This window comes from Passer domesticus, chromosome 1, assembly GCF_036417665.1.
Source record: "Passer domesticus isolate bPasDom1 chromosome 1, bPasDom1.hap1, whole genome shotgun sequence".
Classification (NCBI taxonomy): Eukaryota; Metazoa; Chordata; class Aves; order Passeriformes; family Passeridae; genus Passer; species Passer domesticus.
The window spans coordinates 23,270,192-23,287,672 of record NC_087474.1 but is presented as its reverse complement, the minus strand read 5'-3'; the positions used below and the strand labels follow the sequence as shown (position 1 = coordinate 23,287,672).

Sequence of the window (17,481 nt, the reverse complement as noted above, 5' to 3'; positions counted from 1 at the left end):
TTCTCCGTCAATACATCTGGTATGTCTTCATCAGTAAGGTTTTCCAACTTTTGGTGAATAGTGATAATCTCAGAATTTCATTTGCGGGCAGTTTTTCAGTCTATATTTCTCATGTTCTTCCACTGTCCTAAACAGGTCCTCATTTCCTTGTTTATGCCAAACACTTACATTGTAATCACATTACTCTAATCACTCCATAGTTCAGCTGGAGAGCCCTTCACTTGTTCCTACAGATCAATCCTTTGAGCTTTCTTAATTTCTTCCTTGACCTCATTAGCTTGCCAAAAACTCCCAGGCCAAGACATGCCCAGATAATAGCTTGCATTCCAAATCTGTCCTCAGTGTTAGCAAAATATGCAGCTAATTTAGTTTTTGTCCTAAGAGTTGTAGATGAAAATTTCCTGAAATGCAGAAAAGATTGAGTTCCTCTTTTTTGAGCTTTCACTGGAAATTACAGTGATGACCTCTGCAACAAAAATGGTAAACAGATGCAGAAAGAAAAGCAGCAAAGAGAAAGAAGAAAACAAATTTTTAAAATAAAGAATGGGATCAAATTCTGCTCGAACATAAAGGATAACTGCAAAACTCTTACAGCAGAACATGCTTCAGTGCTACTTACTGAACTTAGGTCTTTCACTGGCAGAAGCAGCCCAGCACCACAGCAAAGTTATTCCAACAGTCCGACGAGAAGACCTCTCAAAAATGTCTTTCTAGCTCACTAACAGATGGGTAAAAAACTAAATCAAGATCACAGACTAAATGAAACTAGATAAAGTACATTACTTGTCTCTAGCAGCATATAAAACAGCAATTTTCCAGTATTTTGTATTTGGGAAAAACAAAAGAATCATAGGAAACTAAGGTGAGTTAAAAAATTAAAAACTGATCTAAGTTTATTTTTTTTTTTTATTATTGCCACTAGACATGGCATGTGCCAGGAAAAGGGCTCTGTTGTTTCTACAGTTTTAAACAAATTAACCACAGCTTTCCTAGCCAATAATGCACACTGCATTAACTCTAGATAACAGACTAAAAGACATCTTACTTAAAAATATTCTCAATTGCTACTTGGGATTTCGAGAAACCAAGTGCATGGAGATGCAATTTTACCTCAAGTAAGTCATCTTACTGTCATCCAAATATGAAGGGTGACAGAAACTGCAGTCACCCTTACTACTACAGACTCAAGTCATTCAGTCTGCAGCTCCTCATGAATATTCTCATGAAAATAAGATGCACTTCATCTCCTATGTGTTTCAGGAGACAGCTTCTTTCATTGCATCCTGCAATGAGAGGCTGGGAGACAAGCATGAAAGCAGGCACAGTTTTGTTGTCAGTGTGAAGAACAAACACTGAAAGTCCCAGTGCACAACTGCAATTCACAGCAGCTGAGGGTCTCTGAAAGTGCAGAGCACCTGCAGCAACTTGTTTGGAACACCTACTGTGTTGTAAACACACAGAAATAAATCTTGCTAGTATTTTCCTATCAGTTACTGCTGCACTGGCTTTGATCAGGCACAAGTGGGGTTCATGCTGCCATTTGAACAAATGATGGACAGAAAAATCTAATTCCTACTTCTCTGCATGACCAGACCCCACAGCTGCATGGTGGTTTTTCAGACAGGCTCTCTGCTCTGCCATCCACACCTTTTGCTGCCTGGCAGGGTTGCAGGTCTATGGAAAAACAACTAGCTGGGCAGGATTTGCACAGCCCACTGCAGCAATGCTTCCATGCCTGCAAGTCCACTGCTAGCAAGTCAATCCAAACACACAGCAAGATGAAGACTAAAGTATCAGGTAAGAACCAAGGTAACAGCAGGAAAAATGGACAGGACAGCACTGTTTTGGAAAATATAAAAAAAAAAAACCAAACAAACACCAAAACCACATAATTTTCTTTTGTATTCTTCTAAGAGTGAGATCTAAGCCTCTGTGTCTTTACTGAAATAAAAAAAGAGACTCAGGTATACACTCCTTATGAAAACTTGAGACTGCTTAAGAAATGTTTATACAAAACCACAAGAGTTATGAAGCATGAGCAAGCTTCCTCACTTCAATCAAGCTGGCAAGTTTACAAATTTCAGTAACACATTTCATGACACATTTATTGCAAGATTACATTATTGCCCATCTACCCAGAAGCATGAATGGAAAACTTAAGATTGTAATGCTTCACTGAAATTTCACTTGCTGATTACCAAACGAGCATTTCCATCTAGCAGTATGTCTAGTTCAGGACATTGAACCTCTGAAAAAACAAGACCTCCTGTACAGACTCCCATATCTGTAAATCCAGTCAGGAGAGAGCCTCAGAAAAAGATGATGTTCCTTAAGCAATACAATTATTTCACCCTTTAAAATTATGGCAAAATGAAAGTTGTTCATTAATTTAAAGATTGGAAAATGCATGTGTCTGGATGATGCTCTTAGTCATATGGTTTAGTTTTAGATAGTCCTGAGAGGAGCTCAACCCTATGACACCTGTGGGTCCCTTCTGACTCGAGACATTCTGTGACGTGTCACGATGTGCATGTGCACACACAAACATGCATGTGCCATAAGACACACAGCTGGTATGCACATCTCTGCACCAGCAACATGTCCTGCCACTCTGACTCATGTTTCAGACATGACTGAACACCACTGCTTGGGGCTGACCTGGTTCTCCCTGCAGGACAAAGGCCAAGCACAACATTAGGTTGTTATGCCACTCCCCTCTTCCCTCCTTTGAAGGACAAAAGGGGTACAGAGAATGCTGGAGAGATTTGCCTAAATCTGCTCAGCCACACCTGAGACTCAGCCTTGATATAAAACTGCACCCAGTGTCTTCAGATGAACTGATCTCCCACCACTCCACATCTGCAGGTTTGGGTAATTAATAGTCAGGGAATTGGTCTAATTAGTTTCAAATTAAATATTTTCAAAACTCACTGGGAATTAGTGAGTAAGCCATGCTAATTAAATATTGAAGGAATAAGTGAAAATAAGCATCAAGAGAGGTGCACTACTCTCAATGCACAAAGGATTTAAGGGCATTTACTAGAACTCATTAATTGGATCTGTGAGCATCTTCTTGACCCCTGATTTTTCTTCAACATATTAAGGCTGTGTAAAATATGTATAAATGCAAGGCACAGCTTTGAAAATGGATTTATAATTACTTTCTTAGAAAAACCAAACCAGTGAAGGCTTTGATAATATATCCAAGAGAAGAAAAAAAATACACTCAACAATAATAATGTACCATCTCAAAGCAATATAGAAACACTCCATTACCAGCATGCAAAATATATAGTAAAAAAGCACTCCTGCAAAAACTGTATAGTCATTCTTCTCACAGATATCTGAATATATGCAACATTGCAGTAGCCCACAAGTGTAGAGTGATGAAAAATGAATCAGGTGGGTAACTTGACAACAGAGAAACCTCAGGATAAATACCTCATTGAATGTGGAAGATGAAAGGGAATTTTTTTCTATAAATATTTATGGCATCAGTGATGATCACTACTCTGCCTGGTGACCCAGCAAACAAAAAATAATTAGATTGTGGTATTTTTTTGCCATCATGTGGAGGGAAATCCTGTCTCAGCAGGGTGCTCTGCTCCCCCTGTTCTGTCTCAGGCTTTGCACCAGCAGCTCCCCACTCCAGGCCCCTGGGCTGCAGCCTGGAGAAAGGCTGGGGTGTATGGGGTAAGCAGCTCCAAATGCAGCTGCCCCAGCTTGGCCAAGGGGGCGGGCAGCTTCAGCTCACACCACATTACTTTTCTTGTTGGCACACATTCTTGTCTCTCATTTCACCCATTAAGGACTTTCTCAGACATTCAGGAACTGGTTATCTTTGGGACCTCAAATTAATCTGGCTAAACTTCGTAATATCCCAAAGTATTAGAGGAAACGGAGCACTTAATAAAGAGTTTTTTTCAGAAACAAACTCTAACCACATCACTGCTTCATAAAAACAGCTTCCAGTGTACCCCCCTTGCTTCCAAAGACCACTGCTGCAGACCAGGTAGCATTGGTGTTATTTCATCACAGGTATCCCTCTGCCCAAACTTTAAAAACTTTGAAAGCAGGCATGGTGACATCTGCCTATCCCCTGTGAGACATGTCCATGAGTGGCTCAGAGAGCTTCCCTTTATTACAGAGAAGTTGCATTAGATGTCTCCTGCCCTTTAATCCAGGGCTTATTAAAGTCAGTGAGGATTCTGCCTTTAAAATCGCTGCAAGCAGTGATTGCCACCTGTCTCATCATTCCCTTGCTGTGCAATGCAACAGTGCAATAATTCTGAGAGACAGGGGAGGTCTGCAGCAGACACATACCCAGGACAGACTGACTGATCTGGCTACATGGTTCCAGGTAGCTTGAAGTCTTTAGTAGAAACCAGCAAGGAAAGATGTTCTAAGGAGGCAAACAAAGAGAAAGCATATTTATCACATCGTTTCCTTTCTCTCATTACAATCTCAGTTTTCAAAAAACTAAAATTGCAAGTATGTCCCCAATTCTCTTTGATGTTCAACAGAGCTAAAACCCAATAACTCAGGCCTTTTATTGCACAGAGGTTATTTAAAGAAAGGTGATATTTGACCTATAGCAGCTAAAAAGACACAGGCAAGCAAGAGGGATGCTATATTCAATTATCCAAATCTCAGCCAGCAACCCAAGTGTTGAAAATACTGTTGCATGAAGAAGATCCATGTTGACATGCGGTTTTAACAGAGGATCAGCTTAAAACCAATCTTGACTATAATTCCTCCAGTTTCATCCTTTGCAGATGGCACACATCTCAGACACCAAAAAGAAGAGCAATGTTTTGACTGTGCTCTTCATTAACTATCTTCACAAACATAGTGAGTTCAAAGCCTGTGTTGAATGTGGGTGTTTTCATCTGGCCCTGTGCTTTAGAATGACTTCATACCATTGAGATATTTTTCACTCTAAATTTTGCCCTGATTAGTTGTAATTTGTTACTTATTAAAATTGCAGCTGACTATTAAAAATGCATTTGGGGCATTCCTCAGATTCTCCAGAGTCAACTGAAATAGAACCACCCCTGCCAAGGGGTTTCACGGCATGATACCTGAACAGCAAAAACATTTTCTACAATGTTCTTAAAACATTCACATTTTTTTTCTGAAATCTACCACTCTCACAACAAAAGAAAAAAAACCCAAAAAACAAAAAAGAAAAAAAACCCCAAACAAACAAAAAAAAAAACCACAAAACCAAACAACCTTGTCTCATAAACATCACAGACAAGAGTGGGAAGAGTGGCTGAAAGCTAAGCAGGGATGATGGGAGATGCTGGAGGTAAACACTTCTCCACAAGGTTCATCTGTTGGGATTTTTCAAGTCTTGGACTGCAGTAACTCCCTCAGGATTGTCTGAGAGCAAGCACAAACCATCCTGATCAGAAATTTCCTGTCTCCCACATTCATCACAGCTACCTCGACCCCCAGATTTAGGGTTCATTTTCTGGCTCTGCTCCAGACTTTGCCATATCTGTATTTCAGCTCCCAGCTGTGAAGCCTGGCTCCAGGTGGGCACCCACCATCCACCCAGCCTCACAGACCTGGTTACACTGGTGGCCTCTAATAACTCTGTAAGTGTAGCTCTTGGAGCAGCTTGGTGGTTTGTTTGGTTTGGTTGTGGTTTCTGTTTTTGTTTTTTTTTTTTTTTTGTTTGGTTTTTGTTTTGGTTTTTTCTTTTTTTTTTTTCTTTTTTTTTGGTGGGGGGGTTTGGGGTTTTTTGGGTTTTTAGGGGGTTTTTTTGTTGTTTTTTGTTTTCCTTTGGTTTGGTTTGGTTTGGTTTTGGTTTTTTGGGTTTGGTTTTTTTAGGGTTTTTTTGGTGGTTGGTTTTTTTGGTATTTTTAATAAATTGGCATAATTAGAGAGAAAAAGGAAACATGTAAGGGCTTGTACCATTCCAAAGCCAGGGGTAATTGCAAAATACAAGTCTTACCTCATCACTGTCTATTTCACATTTTGCAACTTTAGCCACAGACAAATCGGTGGCCTTCTTATGTTTTGATTTTTCCTCTTATTTGCTGCCTAATTTTTTTTATTTCTTTTTAAACAATACATCTAATAAATGGCAATCCTTTTCTTTTCAAGCTTTTGTTTACATTTGTATGCCTGTGAAATTAACTATGTAGAATCATAGAATGTTTTGGCTTGACCTTTAAATGTCATCTAGTTCAACCCCTCCTGTGCTGAGCATGGACTCCTTGAACTAGGTCAGACCTCTGTCTAACCTGACCTTGAATGTTCCACGGAAGGGACATCTACCACCTCTCTGAGCAACCTGTTCCAGAGCTTCAGCATCGATTGTAAAAGATGTTTTCCTTGCATCTAATCTGAATCTACCCTCTTCTAATTTGAAACCATTACTCCTTCTATTATCACTACAGGCCTTGCTAAAGAGCTTGTCCCCACCTTTCTTAAAAACTCCCTTAAGGTACTGAAAGTCTGCAACAAGGTCTCTCTGGAGTCTTCTCTTCTCCAGGCTGAACAACACCATCCCTCCCAGCCTTTCCTCATAGGAGAGGTGCTCTGTCCTTCTGATCGTTTTTATGACCCTCCTCTGGACTTGCTCAAACCTTCCCCATGCTGAGGACCCCAGAGCTGGATGCAGCACTGCAGGTGGGGTCTCACAAGGCAGAGGAGAGGGGGACAATCACCTCCCTTGACCTGCTGGCCACATTGCAGGCCAGGATACTTTTGGCTTTCTGGGCTATGAGTGCACATTTGCCAGGTCATGTCCAACTTTTCATCCACCAATACCCCCAGCTGCAGTATTCTTTGCAAGGCTACTCTCATATTTACAGCTCATGGATATTTGAGACTCAGAGAACTTTGGTATTGTTCCGTTTTACCTTTTCTCACCAACCTCTGTTATGATCAGAAATTAATAATTTCAATTAATCCCTTTATTATAATTTAGCCTAACTTATATTTAAATTTCCTTTCCCCCTAAACTTGCTTAATATGCTTCAACAACTACCTCTAAGGATACTCCCTCACAAGAAATTAAACTCTAAAGCTTTGTGATTGTTTTTTGAATGTTGTCAGTTCCAAGTTAGTATTAAATAAAAAGCTGTTTCATAATGTTAAAAAGAATGTTCTGTATAATATTCTGCCTTCTGATGGTAATTTTGTATAATTAATGCCACCTTTCTGTGCAACCTTTTGTGTTCTAAAGTTTATTCTGTACTCCCACATGGAAAATTAGATCATTCAGCATGTGGAGGCATTTACAGAATACAGCTCACAACTATCCATTAAATAAATAAAATAGTGAAATGAAGGGAAAATTATGTTAAAATATCAGCTATTTTTTTCTTTCAAGCACTACCAGTATCTTCATTCAAATGACAGGAAAGGAGATGATGTCTCACTGTGAGAGACCACCACCCTTCACATGTGCTGCTTCATCTCTCATCAGGACATGGAAAGTCTCTGCTGGAGGCTTTTTCCACCTTTCATTACAGACAAGCTAATTACAGAGCTTGCTGGAGTGGTAGGAGAAGGGAGAGGTTCAAGCCCCAGATCTCCTGGCCATGTCCACGTACCCAGTCTCTATTCAGCTTCTCCTGACTAAATCCATCACTGGAAGACTGCACACACCACAAACACACATCTGCTGAAATCCAGGCAAAATATTTTAAAGCCATGTTGGACAGCCTATCCACAGAGCTCAGCATGAATCCCAGACAGCTTGAAACTATGACAGAAGACCTGAGGGTGCCTCCTGAATGCTCATCATGCAGGCACAAGGCACAAGGCACAATGTGTCCCCCCATCCATCTTCCCCACTTTGATGTGCATTTTTCCTTGCAGAAACCACACTATGCTATAGATCTAGATAGTGGTTGCTGCAAAGGTAAAAAAGTCTCCTATAATCTCATCATTTTAGTTGTTGCATCTTCGATTGTTTCAAAGTCCGTTGTCTGAAACCTGGGAGCAATTAAAACCTGTGAAACATTTAGCAAGATCAAAGTTAGAAGATTTTTCTAATCCTCTGCATTTACATGTTTTTTTTCAGACACCTAACTAAACTGCCTGAAAAATATCTTTAGGGAAGGTCCAATTCATTATCTTCCACTGTTTTTCCAGTTTCCTAACAGAAAATGGATATTTTCACTCCCTTCCCTGATTTAGCAGGCAGCCCCACAGAATGTGTGCAGTGGTCAGATTCTGATCCATCTCAAAGATGATACTCTGAAATCCCTGGAGCTGCTTATGGGTTACACAATGCAATGACTTTACAGGCCAGGCCAGTTCTTGCACAATCAGTTTGCAGAAGCGTGTTCAGTGGGCACCTCCAAACACCTAGGGTTTCTTCAGTTTTAAATGTACTATCTTTCATGTGCATTAAAGATCTGCTGGTGACTTTAAGCTGATGATGAAGCAAATTTTTCAAAGACCAAAATACTAATCTATCTCCTAGGAGAGAAGAAACTGGATTCCCAGTAGCAAGACATAAATGCAAAAATGAAACAAAGTGAAATTAGTATCTTGAAAATAGTTACAAAGTTCTGCCGGAAGGAGCAAAACATTTCCTGTCAAAATGAGTTGTTTGTAAAGAATTTTACTCCTGGTGTTTGTTTCCTCTTGTCTTCTCCTCTTCCCAGATCCTCCTATGGAATCTGATGACACACAGTTTCAGCCTGGGCAGAGATAGAGAACGGGACTCCCAACATTGTGTTGTAAGAACACAGGTTAAAATGTAGGAAACTGGCTTTATTCTTGAGAGAATCAGGTTTATCTGGGCATCTCATTAGTGTGGTGCCAGGGAGTCCAGATGAGACCTGTCCAAAGGTAACAAGTGCATAATTGTTCCCTTTATAGGTCCAGCAGCCCACAGGTTTTACAGGAACAACCCGAACGTACAGCTTACACAACTTTTCCCATGCAGAAGCATGTAAAAGGATAATACAATCCACTAGGAGGTCAGAGGATGCATCATGATCAGCTCAAATGCCCCCAGAATACAAAGATGCCAAAATCTCTTCTTAAATGCAGCACTGCTACAAGTATCAGCTGCCATAACTATTTTCTTTTAATAATGCAGAACCTGACATGTGCAGAATATGAATTAGTGTAAGGCTTTAAAAATAAATAAATATAAATTTTACATGGTTCGTATTTGTTCTTCTAAACAACCCCAAGCACAGTGTCACTGTCCCAACAGCAAAACTGTCCTCCCTCCATGGTGCCAAAGGACCTGGTTAAAAGCAACATAAAAAATAGCTTCAGTATGATTTTTTTTTTTTTAATCATGTGCCAAGTATGACAACAGCTTTGTGCACAGGAAGCATCTGGACACACTGGAAAGAATTTCCTGACCAGCTCTGAGTGACAAACTCAAATAACAGCTCTTTCACACCAGCTACAGAAGAGCAAATTGCTCCCATGCTATCGCTCTTGGAGGAAAAAAAAAAAGGGGGGGGGGGACGATGGGAGGGGAAAGAGCCCCTACCCAAAAAAAGCAAACAGTCAAAGCCCAAAAAGCCAGTAAAATGGATTCAGAGGCCTTTCTCATTATTATTTTGCAAAATATTTTTATTGTTTTCAGTCCTTTCAAAGTCAGTTAAAATAGAAGAAGCAGCAAACAGAAGTTGTTAGGGAAGTTACACAAGGACCCACCAGAATCCTCTCAAGAGGGAAAAAAAGCAAGAAGAAAGAGATCAGGCTCAGTGGGAAACACAAGTAGATAGAGGTGGCTGAAAACAGTTGGTAAGATTTAGAAAATAAATATGGATAGTAGTAACCTGTAAAAAACATGTTCACAACCATTCCAACATACAAAAGTATGAGAGAAAAGTACAAAAATTAACTTGGCAGTGCTGGGTTAATGGTTGGACTTGATGATCTAAGAGGTCTTTTCCAAACTTTATGGTTCTGTGACTAATTAAAGGCTTCCTTTCTTGGGCTGAAGGATCCTGAACAAGTCGAAATATGTATTGTGAATGTTTTTGCCAGGCTTAGACTCCAGTCCATGGAGAAGTGCTAGATGTGCACTTTGTTCAGGGGGGAGTTGGTGAGGCCACGGAGCACAAGAAGCTGTGAAATGGTGTATTCACCTGCTAAGTGAGCAGCTGATGATCAGAAATACAGTTACTCTCCCTGTAATAACTGTGGATGGTGCCACCATCTGTACATTTATTTAACATTCTCTGGATTCCAGTTAAACTTTGCTCCTTGTGATTTCCGTGGAATGAGTTTCATGGGTTATACATAATGTACAAAGGAAAAAAAATTCCTTTCAGAAGGCTTATTACTCACTGATCTTCTGCTCTGTTGAGAGACCCCTGTTCTTGAATGATAAAGCAAGGGTGAGAACAGTCCCATTCATTTCCTCTGACACACAGTATAGGAAACAGAAGAAATGCTGACTAAAGTCACCTTAATTTTAAAGCGTTCAGTGATGCCACAAAAAACTCAAACACTTTTTCCTGTGATACACATTCATGGAAATTTTTCATTAATTCTATCTTTTTTCCCCCTTTCAGGTGTACAAGTGGAGCTGATTTGTAAGTGGTTGAGGCTCTGGGCAAGTGTCCATTTTCTGCCAGTTCTCAGGCTCAAGGGAAGTACATGTACACGGGTCATGGTGTTCCAAAGGTCCCACGCAAGAAGTTCCTGCCCTCCTCCAGGGTCATGCCACGTTCCTGGCTCCTGCTGCCCAGCACTGAAGGTATCTCCCAGGGCAGGCAAGACCACAGAGTGGGTTTGTAGCCTTATGGGAAACTATAGCTACTGCACTAGAGATAACAGAAATCAGCAATTCTAGGCCACCCAAGAAAGGCACAAAGAGAACAAACAGACACATTCTTCAGGAAATACATTGTCCTGCAAGAAGTAATTTGTTTATCACAAATGGCCTCCCATGCCTCTGCTTAAGAAACAAAACAAAGGGAAAAAAAAACAGAAGAAAAACTGACACTGAGATCTTACTTAATTTTTTTTTCTGTAAAACAGAAAACTTAAAATTAAATTTCAGTATATGTACAATTCTGGTGATTGGAAGAACACTTTTCTTATCACTGTCTCACAGTTGGTCCACACTTGGAATGTGTGACATGTGTTACATGTAAGTGTAAGGGGTGCATTTATACTTTCAGAAAGCTTTTAAATTGTGCCCATTTATGTAAATGACAGATGTAAAGAATCTTGAGACTGGGAAAAGACAGTTATGTGCAAATTAAGACATATTTGCAATACCCAGGTTATTTTAGTATAACCTCATTCATTGGCCAAGCTTTGTCAAGAGACAGTCTTGCTATTTGATCTACAGAAGTAAAGAATAAACAAGACTCCTCTAATAAAAACTTCCTGAACAGTATGTCTTATTTGATAATGTCTCAATCCCTGTATTCTTTCCAGGTGTTATATTATTTCATATTTCTTTAATATGTTCTTTAATATGTTTCTTTAACTGTTCTCTTCACTGTGCATTCTTCTCTTATTCATAATTATAAAATCAAGAACATCAGATTTTTATCAGATATATCTCTTTGACAATCCCCAAGCCCAACAATTTCCTACAAAACTGGAGGAAAGTCAAGCACAACAGAGGATAAACTCTCCTGCACAACCCAGAGTAGAACAGGGACAGAACAGGGAGAGAACAGGGACAGCTACTTGTAACACTCAGATTCTAAGTGCTCCAAGTCAGATTGAAGACACCACGTGGGTCTGACAGTTTGTGAAAAGCCTGTGATTGACAGAAGTGAATTTGGCATGGCAGGTCTGCTGTGAGAAAAATGTGTGTCAAGAGCTCAAGCATTAATTGCACATACATAACCGAGCATTTGCTACCAGTTAGGTGCTTCTAACTTTCTCCAGGAAAGAGACATTTTAAATTGCCTTCTCCATATAATTTTGACATAACCTCTACACATACCAGATTTCAGAAATTCCCATGTCTGACCCCTAAGGTATTGTTATTAGCACACCTGAACTGCATGAAATACTGCTGTGTTCTGCATTACAAGCCACAACTGTGAGGATTTGCCTTATCTGAAGCACAAAAGCAGAATCCCAGGAACTAATCTGATCCCTCTAGCAACAACACATTTAAAGGAAGATTATCTCTTCTGCAAAGACTGGGTGTCCTTCAGTAAGTCAGTTCTCTGCTGGCTGCTATTGACAGCTGAACAAGCTATTCCCAGAGTTACCATTGCATTTCCCAACCAGCCACGAAGAAAAGAAACACAACCATTTCCCAAGTCGGATTCACAGTTAAAGAAAAACCAAAGATGAACTCAAGCGCTCATTTCCCTGTCTTATCAGAAATACCTGATGGTCTGTGAAATACAGCAAACTGTCTCCCACTCACCATTTTCAACTGAATTTCATCATGCACTTGCAAGATACTAGATGGGACTTGAATAGTCAGCATTTCACAACAGTGGGGGAGGGAAAAAAAGCCTCAACTACACAGAACTCAGGTGCATATACACGTACAAAACCCTGTTTTCCTGAAATTTCAATTCAATTCACTGAATTAGGAGGTCCAATAAGAATCTGAAATTTCTTATACTTACCTGATCAAGGTCTTCAAACCCCTGCCACACATCACAATTTTTGTCATCAAATAAATTCAAATAAAGCAGTGACTGATTTGGTCTACTGTTTTTGAAGGCCTATCAAAATTATTTCTTGATTGCAAAACAGGTATAAATTATAGCTGGTAAACACTTGAGAGTGCTGATTTATTGGTTCATTGGTGTCTGAAACATGGCCCAAAGGCTTCTCTTGCAAACCTTTAGAGTGCAACTACTATTTATTAATGATTATTGCACTCTTTTGTAAGCAGGAAAAAGATCAAGTATTCGATTCAGTTGACTATACTTAAATCTACTAAACCAAGAACAAGCACTGCAGCTGGTCCACTACTGCCATATAGGAAGCGTTTGGCGTAAATTAATTCACTTCTGACAAATATATTACTCCTAGTTCTATCCACAGAAGTACCTGAACATCTTCCATTTACTTTCTAAGTTGCCATCAAATCCTGTTTCACCTGAACTACTAAATCCCTTTCTACTTACTGCTCCTCCCATGTCCTTTAAAGCTTGTTCTGTTTAATAACAAGGCTTAGTATTACAGAAAGGGGAAAAAATAACCCCATACACTTTTTCCAAGTGATTCTCCATGCCCAAACTCTCACAAGGTCTCATTTTACCAGAGAAATGTATACTTGCAAAGAAAACAACAGAATTAACCTTAGAGAATAGTATAGATCTATATTCCCTCCTCACATTCAACATAGAGACACTTGTGATAGACAGGCTTTCTGAAGGGAAGGCATTGTATCATTTTCCAGTTGCAGTGCAATCATACTTGAAACATTATTTTTGTTTTATCAGATGCTTCTCTGTTTGAAATGACAATAAGGTAATGATTATTACTTTCTCCAGTCCCAAATGTGGCCTTTGTCCCAGCAGGAGACGAAGGGGACAGACACTTTACATCCATGTGCAAATCGTATCACAGTTACTTAATTTTCCTGAAATATATAGGAACATATTTTCTACGTTCACTGCTAGGTGTCTGACAGTAATAAATGAAGGCTACTATTCGGACAAACTTGTCATCATTATTTCTAGATGCTAATGCCTTCCACTAAATAGTCCTACAGTACTGCCAGTGTAAACACTAAAGAAACAGCCAGAGCAGGCATCGTTATCACTCATGTTTCACAGTGATGCCATGTGAATACGCAGGAGAGCAAACACTGCTCTCCCACAAACCCTCCTCTCCCATCCTTTACAGAATTCCTGTGCTTTTACATCAGCTGATAAAACAACTTTTAATCATCTACATTGGCATATGCAGGCACACAGTGCATTTTGAGCCTGCATTTTTGGCAATTCATCCTAAAATTTAGCAACAGCCAAGGCTTTGATTCATAAACCATACGATCACAAATAACCAGACAGATACTTTCCACTTTTAATCCAGTATCTCATCTAATCTGCACATAGAACAGTTCAAAGAATATGTCTTGCCCACTTCCCTTAGCAAAACAGACAATGGCAAACTACCAAGACTGGTTAAATATTTCTGCTGCCTGGCCTAATATTCTCTACCCTTAGTTTTGGGACTGGCAGTAGCTCAGTAACTCAGAATTTTATGATTTATAAGAAATACACAGTAAACATAAATGCAGAAGAATTTTATAATTTATGAAGACATACACAGTAAACATAAATGAAGAATAATAAGCATATAGGGATGTTGGTTTTTTTCTTCTTAATCCTGAATAAAGTAATTCTGTAAAACACATTTTGCATGCAGCAAAAATACACTTTTTATGCATAAATGATATTCACTTTTCACCATGTGTTTTACTAGCAGGAAGAATCCTGCCATGTAACAGAAAACAAAACCTTTCCTAAGGAAAACTAACATATGCACTATTTTTAAGTCATGTAAAGAATACCAGAGCAGAAAAATTATTCAAAGAGAAGACTCTTTCTCTGGCAGAGAACTGACCAGACAGTAAGTTAAATCTACTGATGATCTTAAAAATTCTCCAATTATGGGTGCATGTCTGAGCTTTGCCCACAATGTTTACATGACCTCCAATGAACATCCTGAACTACAGCCAATATTCACTAGAACCAACTACTGTGTAAACAACTGTGAAAAAATGTACAGGAAAAGCTTTGCAAGTTTGTAGCCTGCAACTGCATACAGTGGGAACTGATGGAGCTTTTGCAATAGAAATAGTGCCCCAAATCAGTTCTCCACACAGAGAAAGTTTCCAGTGATAAAGGACACATGTAAGGCACACTCTTTTAAAAACCTGACTCCCATGAAGCAGCTCATTGTTCATAAAGGGAATGGTGTTTACACAGGAAAAAGTCTACTTTCAACAAATCTAAAATCCAACAGATGTTTCCTTCTATCTAAGCAAAACAAGTTTGTGACCCATTTCTGCCCAATCAGAAAGCTTCAAAATTATTTCTGCAGGAAAAAAAACCCTCCATACTTGACAGAATGATCTTCGAAAACAAATTCAATAAAACTTGTATTTCAAAATTGCAACTATTACTTAAGTGAATTAGCTTAAAAAAAATCAGTGTTCTTTAAAGAGAATGTCTTATGATCTGGATTTGAAGAGATACAACATGATAATTTTGGTTTGTGAACAGGGCAGACTGTTAACTCACAAGTGCTCTGCATTGCAATTGCTCTCCTCAAATCAATTTAACCTCCCTTCTTCAAACCTCTTGCAACACCCCTCCAAAGCTCCTGGCTGTTCTGCTTCAAATTTCATAAGACTTCTCCTCCTCTGCAAACAGTAACTAAATAACAAAAGCGGCTGAGCAGTTAATTCTATTTTACATAATCATACAGCAAGCCTAAGCACTGTGCAGAAGTGTAGAAGACAAAGAATTTCAGCTTTTGGCTTTGCCAAAGCTTTGCAGTTACATACACTGTGCTGTTACACACCTTACTTTGACTTACCATGAGAAAGTTTCAGGGCTTTCAGGATGTACCTGGTGGCATTAACTATTACAGAGCACAGCTGGATCTGGTGACATCCTGTTGCACAACTGAATGCTGCAAAGACAGCAGCTTCCAAGGAGTTGGTGCACTTTCTGTGCCCAACAATACTGAACTGAGGTGGATCACAGGTTGCTGAGGATTTTATCAATTTTTTATACCTTTTATGAAAAGTAGCTGCAGAGGTCAAATAAATTACGTTAACAGCTAGATACAAACATCAAAGCCAAAGTTAAAATAGTCTTAAACATGAGTATGAGAAGTGTTATAAGTGCATGTAACCTTCTGTGCCACCTTTACCTCCACGAGTCCCTTCTTCACTGGATTTTCCTCCAGTTATTGCTTGTCCAGATATTTTGTGAGCATTATACAAGTTCCCACCTCTGTAATGCTTTATTAGCAGCACCTTCAGCATTCAGGTTCCTTACCCCAGCTGAAGCCTCTGCATGCCCTGAGATGAATATAAGAAGGCAGAACAGAAATCTGCCAGCCATACAATACACCATTATTACACCAAACAAGAATCTCAGCAATGCAAAGGAGACCCACTGAGATACATTTCAAATCTGCCTATCAAACAATTATGCAGAAAGTAGAAGAGGTTTTCTCTCTTCCCCAGTAATCCTATTTGTCCTTTAAATAGATCTTAAGCATAATCTTGAACTGTCAGCATTTTTGTAAAGAAATACCAGCTCAGACCTAATTGGATTTGTCAGACAATCACAGCCCAACAGTTCTCTGAGATCTAACAGCTGTGGGACAACCTTCCACATTATAAGAATTTGAGTTCACTTCAAGAGGGAATATCTCCTCTGAAATTAAGTGATAAAAAGACATAATGTGTTGCATAGAACCCTGTGCCTTAGCAACATCATGATGTGGTGTGGCATAGCTGAGGTTATGTGAGCCACCCCACACAGAAAATCATCTGCAGTTAACTGTCAAACACTTCAGGCTGCTCTGAATGTAGGAAAATGGGTAAAAAAATCATCGAGAACTCTTGACTTGAACATGTAACAGCAGTATTTGAAAAGAAAACAAGTATATATTATATCACATATTAAAAAAATAGATAGCAGAATATGTACCTTAGCTGAAAAGCAGAAATACTTCCTATTCCTCTGGACTTTTTGGGTCACCTAAATATATAAACATACACACAAAAACCTGCTCTCTGTGTCATCAGTGTCCTGTCCTGTTCAGGCTTCTGTGGGCTGGAACAATGCATTTTAAAGACAATCTAGGGGATAATGGCCTAAAGGCCACACTATCCTCATCCTTTGAAATGACTGAGACATTGCACGTTCAGGAAGTACAATAAGCCAAATCTTAAAATGCTTAAAATGCCTACAAATGGTGGTTTCCTTAATGAAGACCTGGATTATTTCATACATATCTGGATGCAGAAGAAAAGTTCTTACACAGATTTTATGTTGAAAATTGAAGTGATGTTCATTTTCCTAATTTTAAAATAACAGTCATACAGATTTTAACCTTTGTATTTAGAAGAACATCAACTTAAGTACTCAACAATGTTATTTTGTGTATTTGCAGAGTTGGTAACCAGCATGTATGTGACTGAGGAATATAAGCAAACTTTGCACTGAATTCCAACACATGCTTTGACCTGGGGCAAAAGCAAATTAAACTTTTGAGTCTATCATTAATAATAGTCAGGAGTTACGCGCTCGCCTACCTGTTGGCTTATCCACACCAAGGAATCCAGCCTGTCCCAGGATTTTAAAAACTTTATGGGCTGGGAACTGTCCTTCTTCTTCCCACTTATCCACAAAGGGATTAATCTCCTTGTCAATGATCTAGATTTGGAAAACAAATTGTACAAGTTATAAAAACAGACATCCTGCACAAAAACTTTTGACTTTCATCTAAAAACTGCAATTCAAGAAGAAAAAGAAAAAACAATATAAAAGAGAATATAAAAGAGAAAAGCCCACTAAT

The 17,481-nt window shown here is 39.1% G+C and overlaps 1 protein-coding gene across 5 annotated transcripts in view; it reads right to left on the bottom strand.

Annotated features, from left to right (window-relative positions):
* Window positions 1–17,481, bottom strand: part of LOC135294700 (probable acyl-CoA dehydrogenase 6) — a 75,752-nt gene that overhangs the window by 46,260 nt on the left and 12,011 nt on the right. For 3 of the 5 annotated variants that reach the window (XM_064410305.1, XM_064410323.1, XM_064410313.1), the window contains exons 2-3: window positions 17,219–17,339; window positions 15,484–15,699 (exon numbers count right to left, since the gene is read on the bottom strand). In XM_064410305.1, coding sequence (XP_064266375.1) covers window positions 15,484–15,699; window positions 17,219–17,339 — 337 coding nt within the window. The remainder of the gene's footprint in view (window positions 1–15,483; window positions 15,700–17,218; window positions 17,340–17,481) is intronic. The other 2 variants (XM_064410334.1, XM_064410343.1) reach the window with 1 other exon arrangement.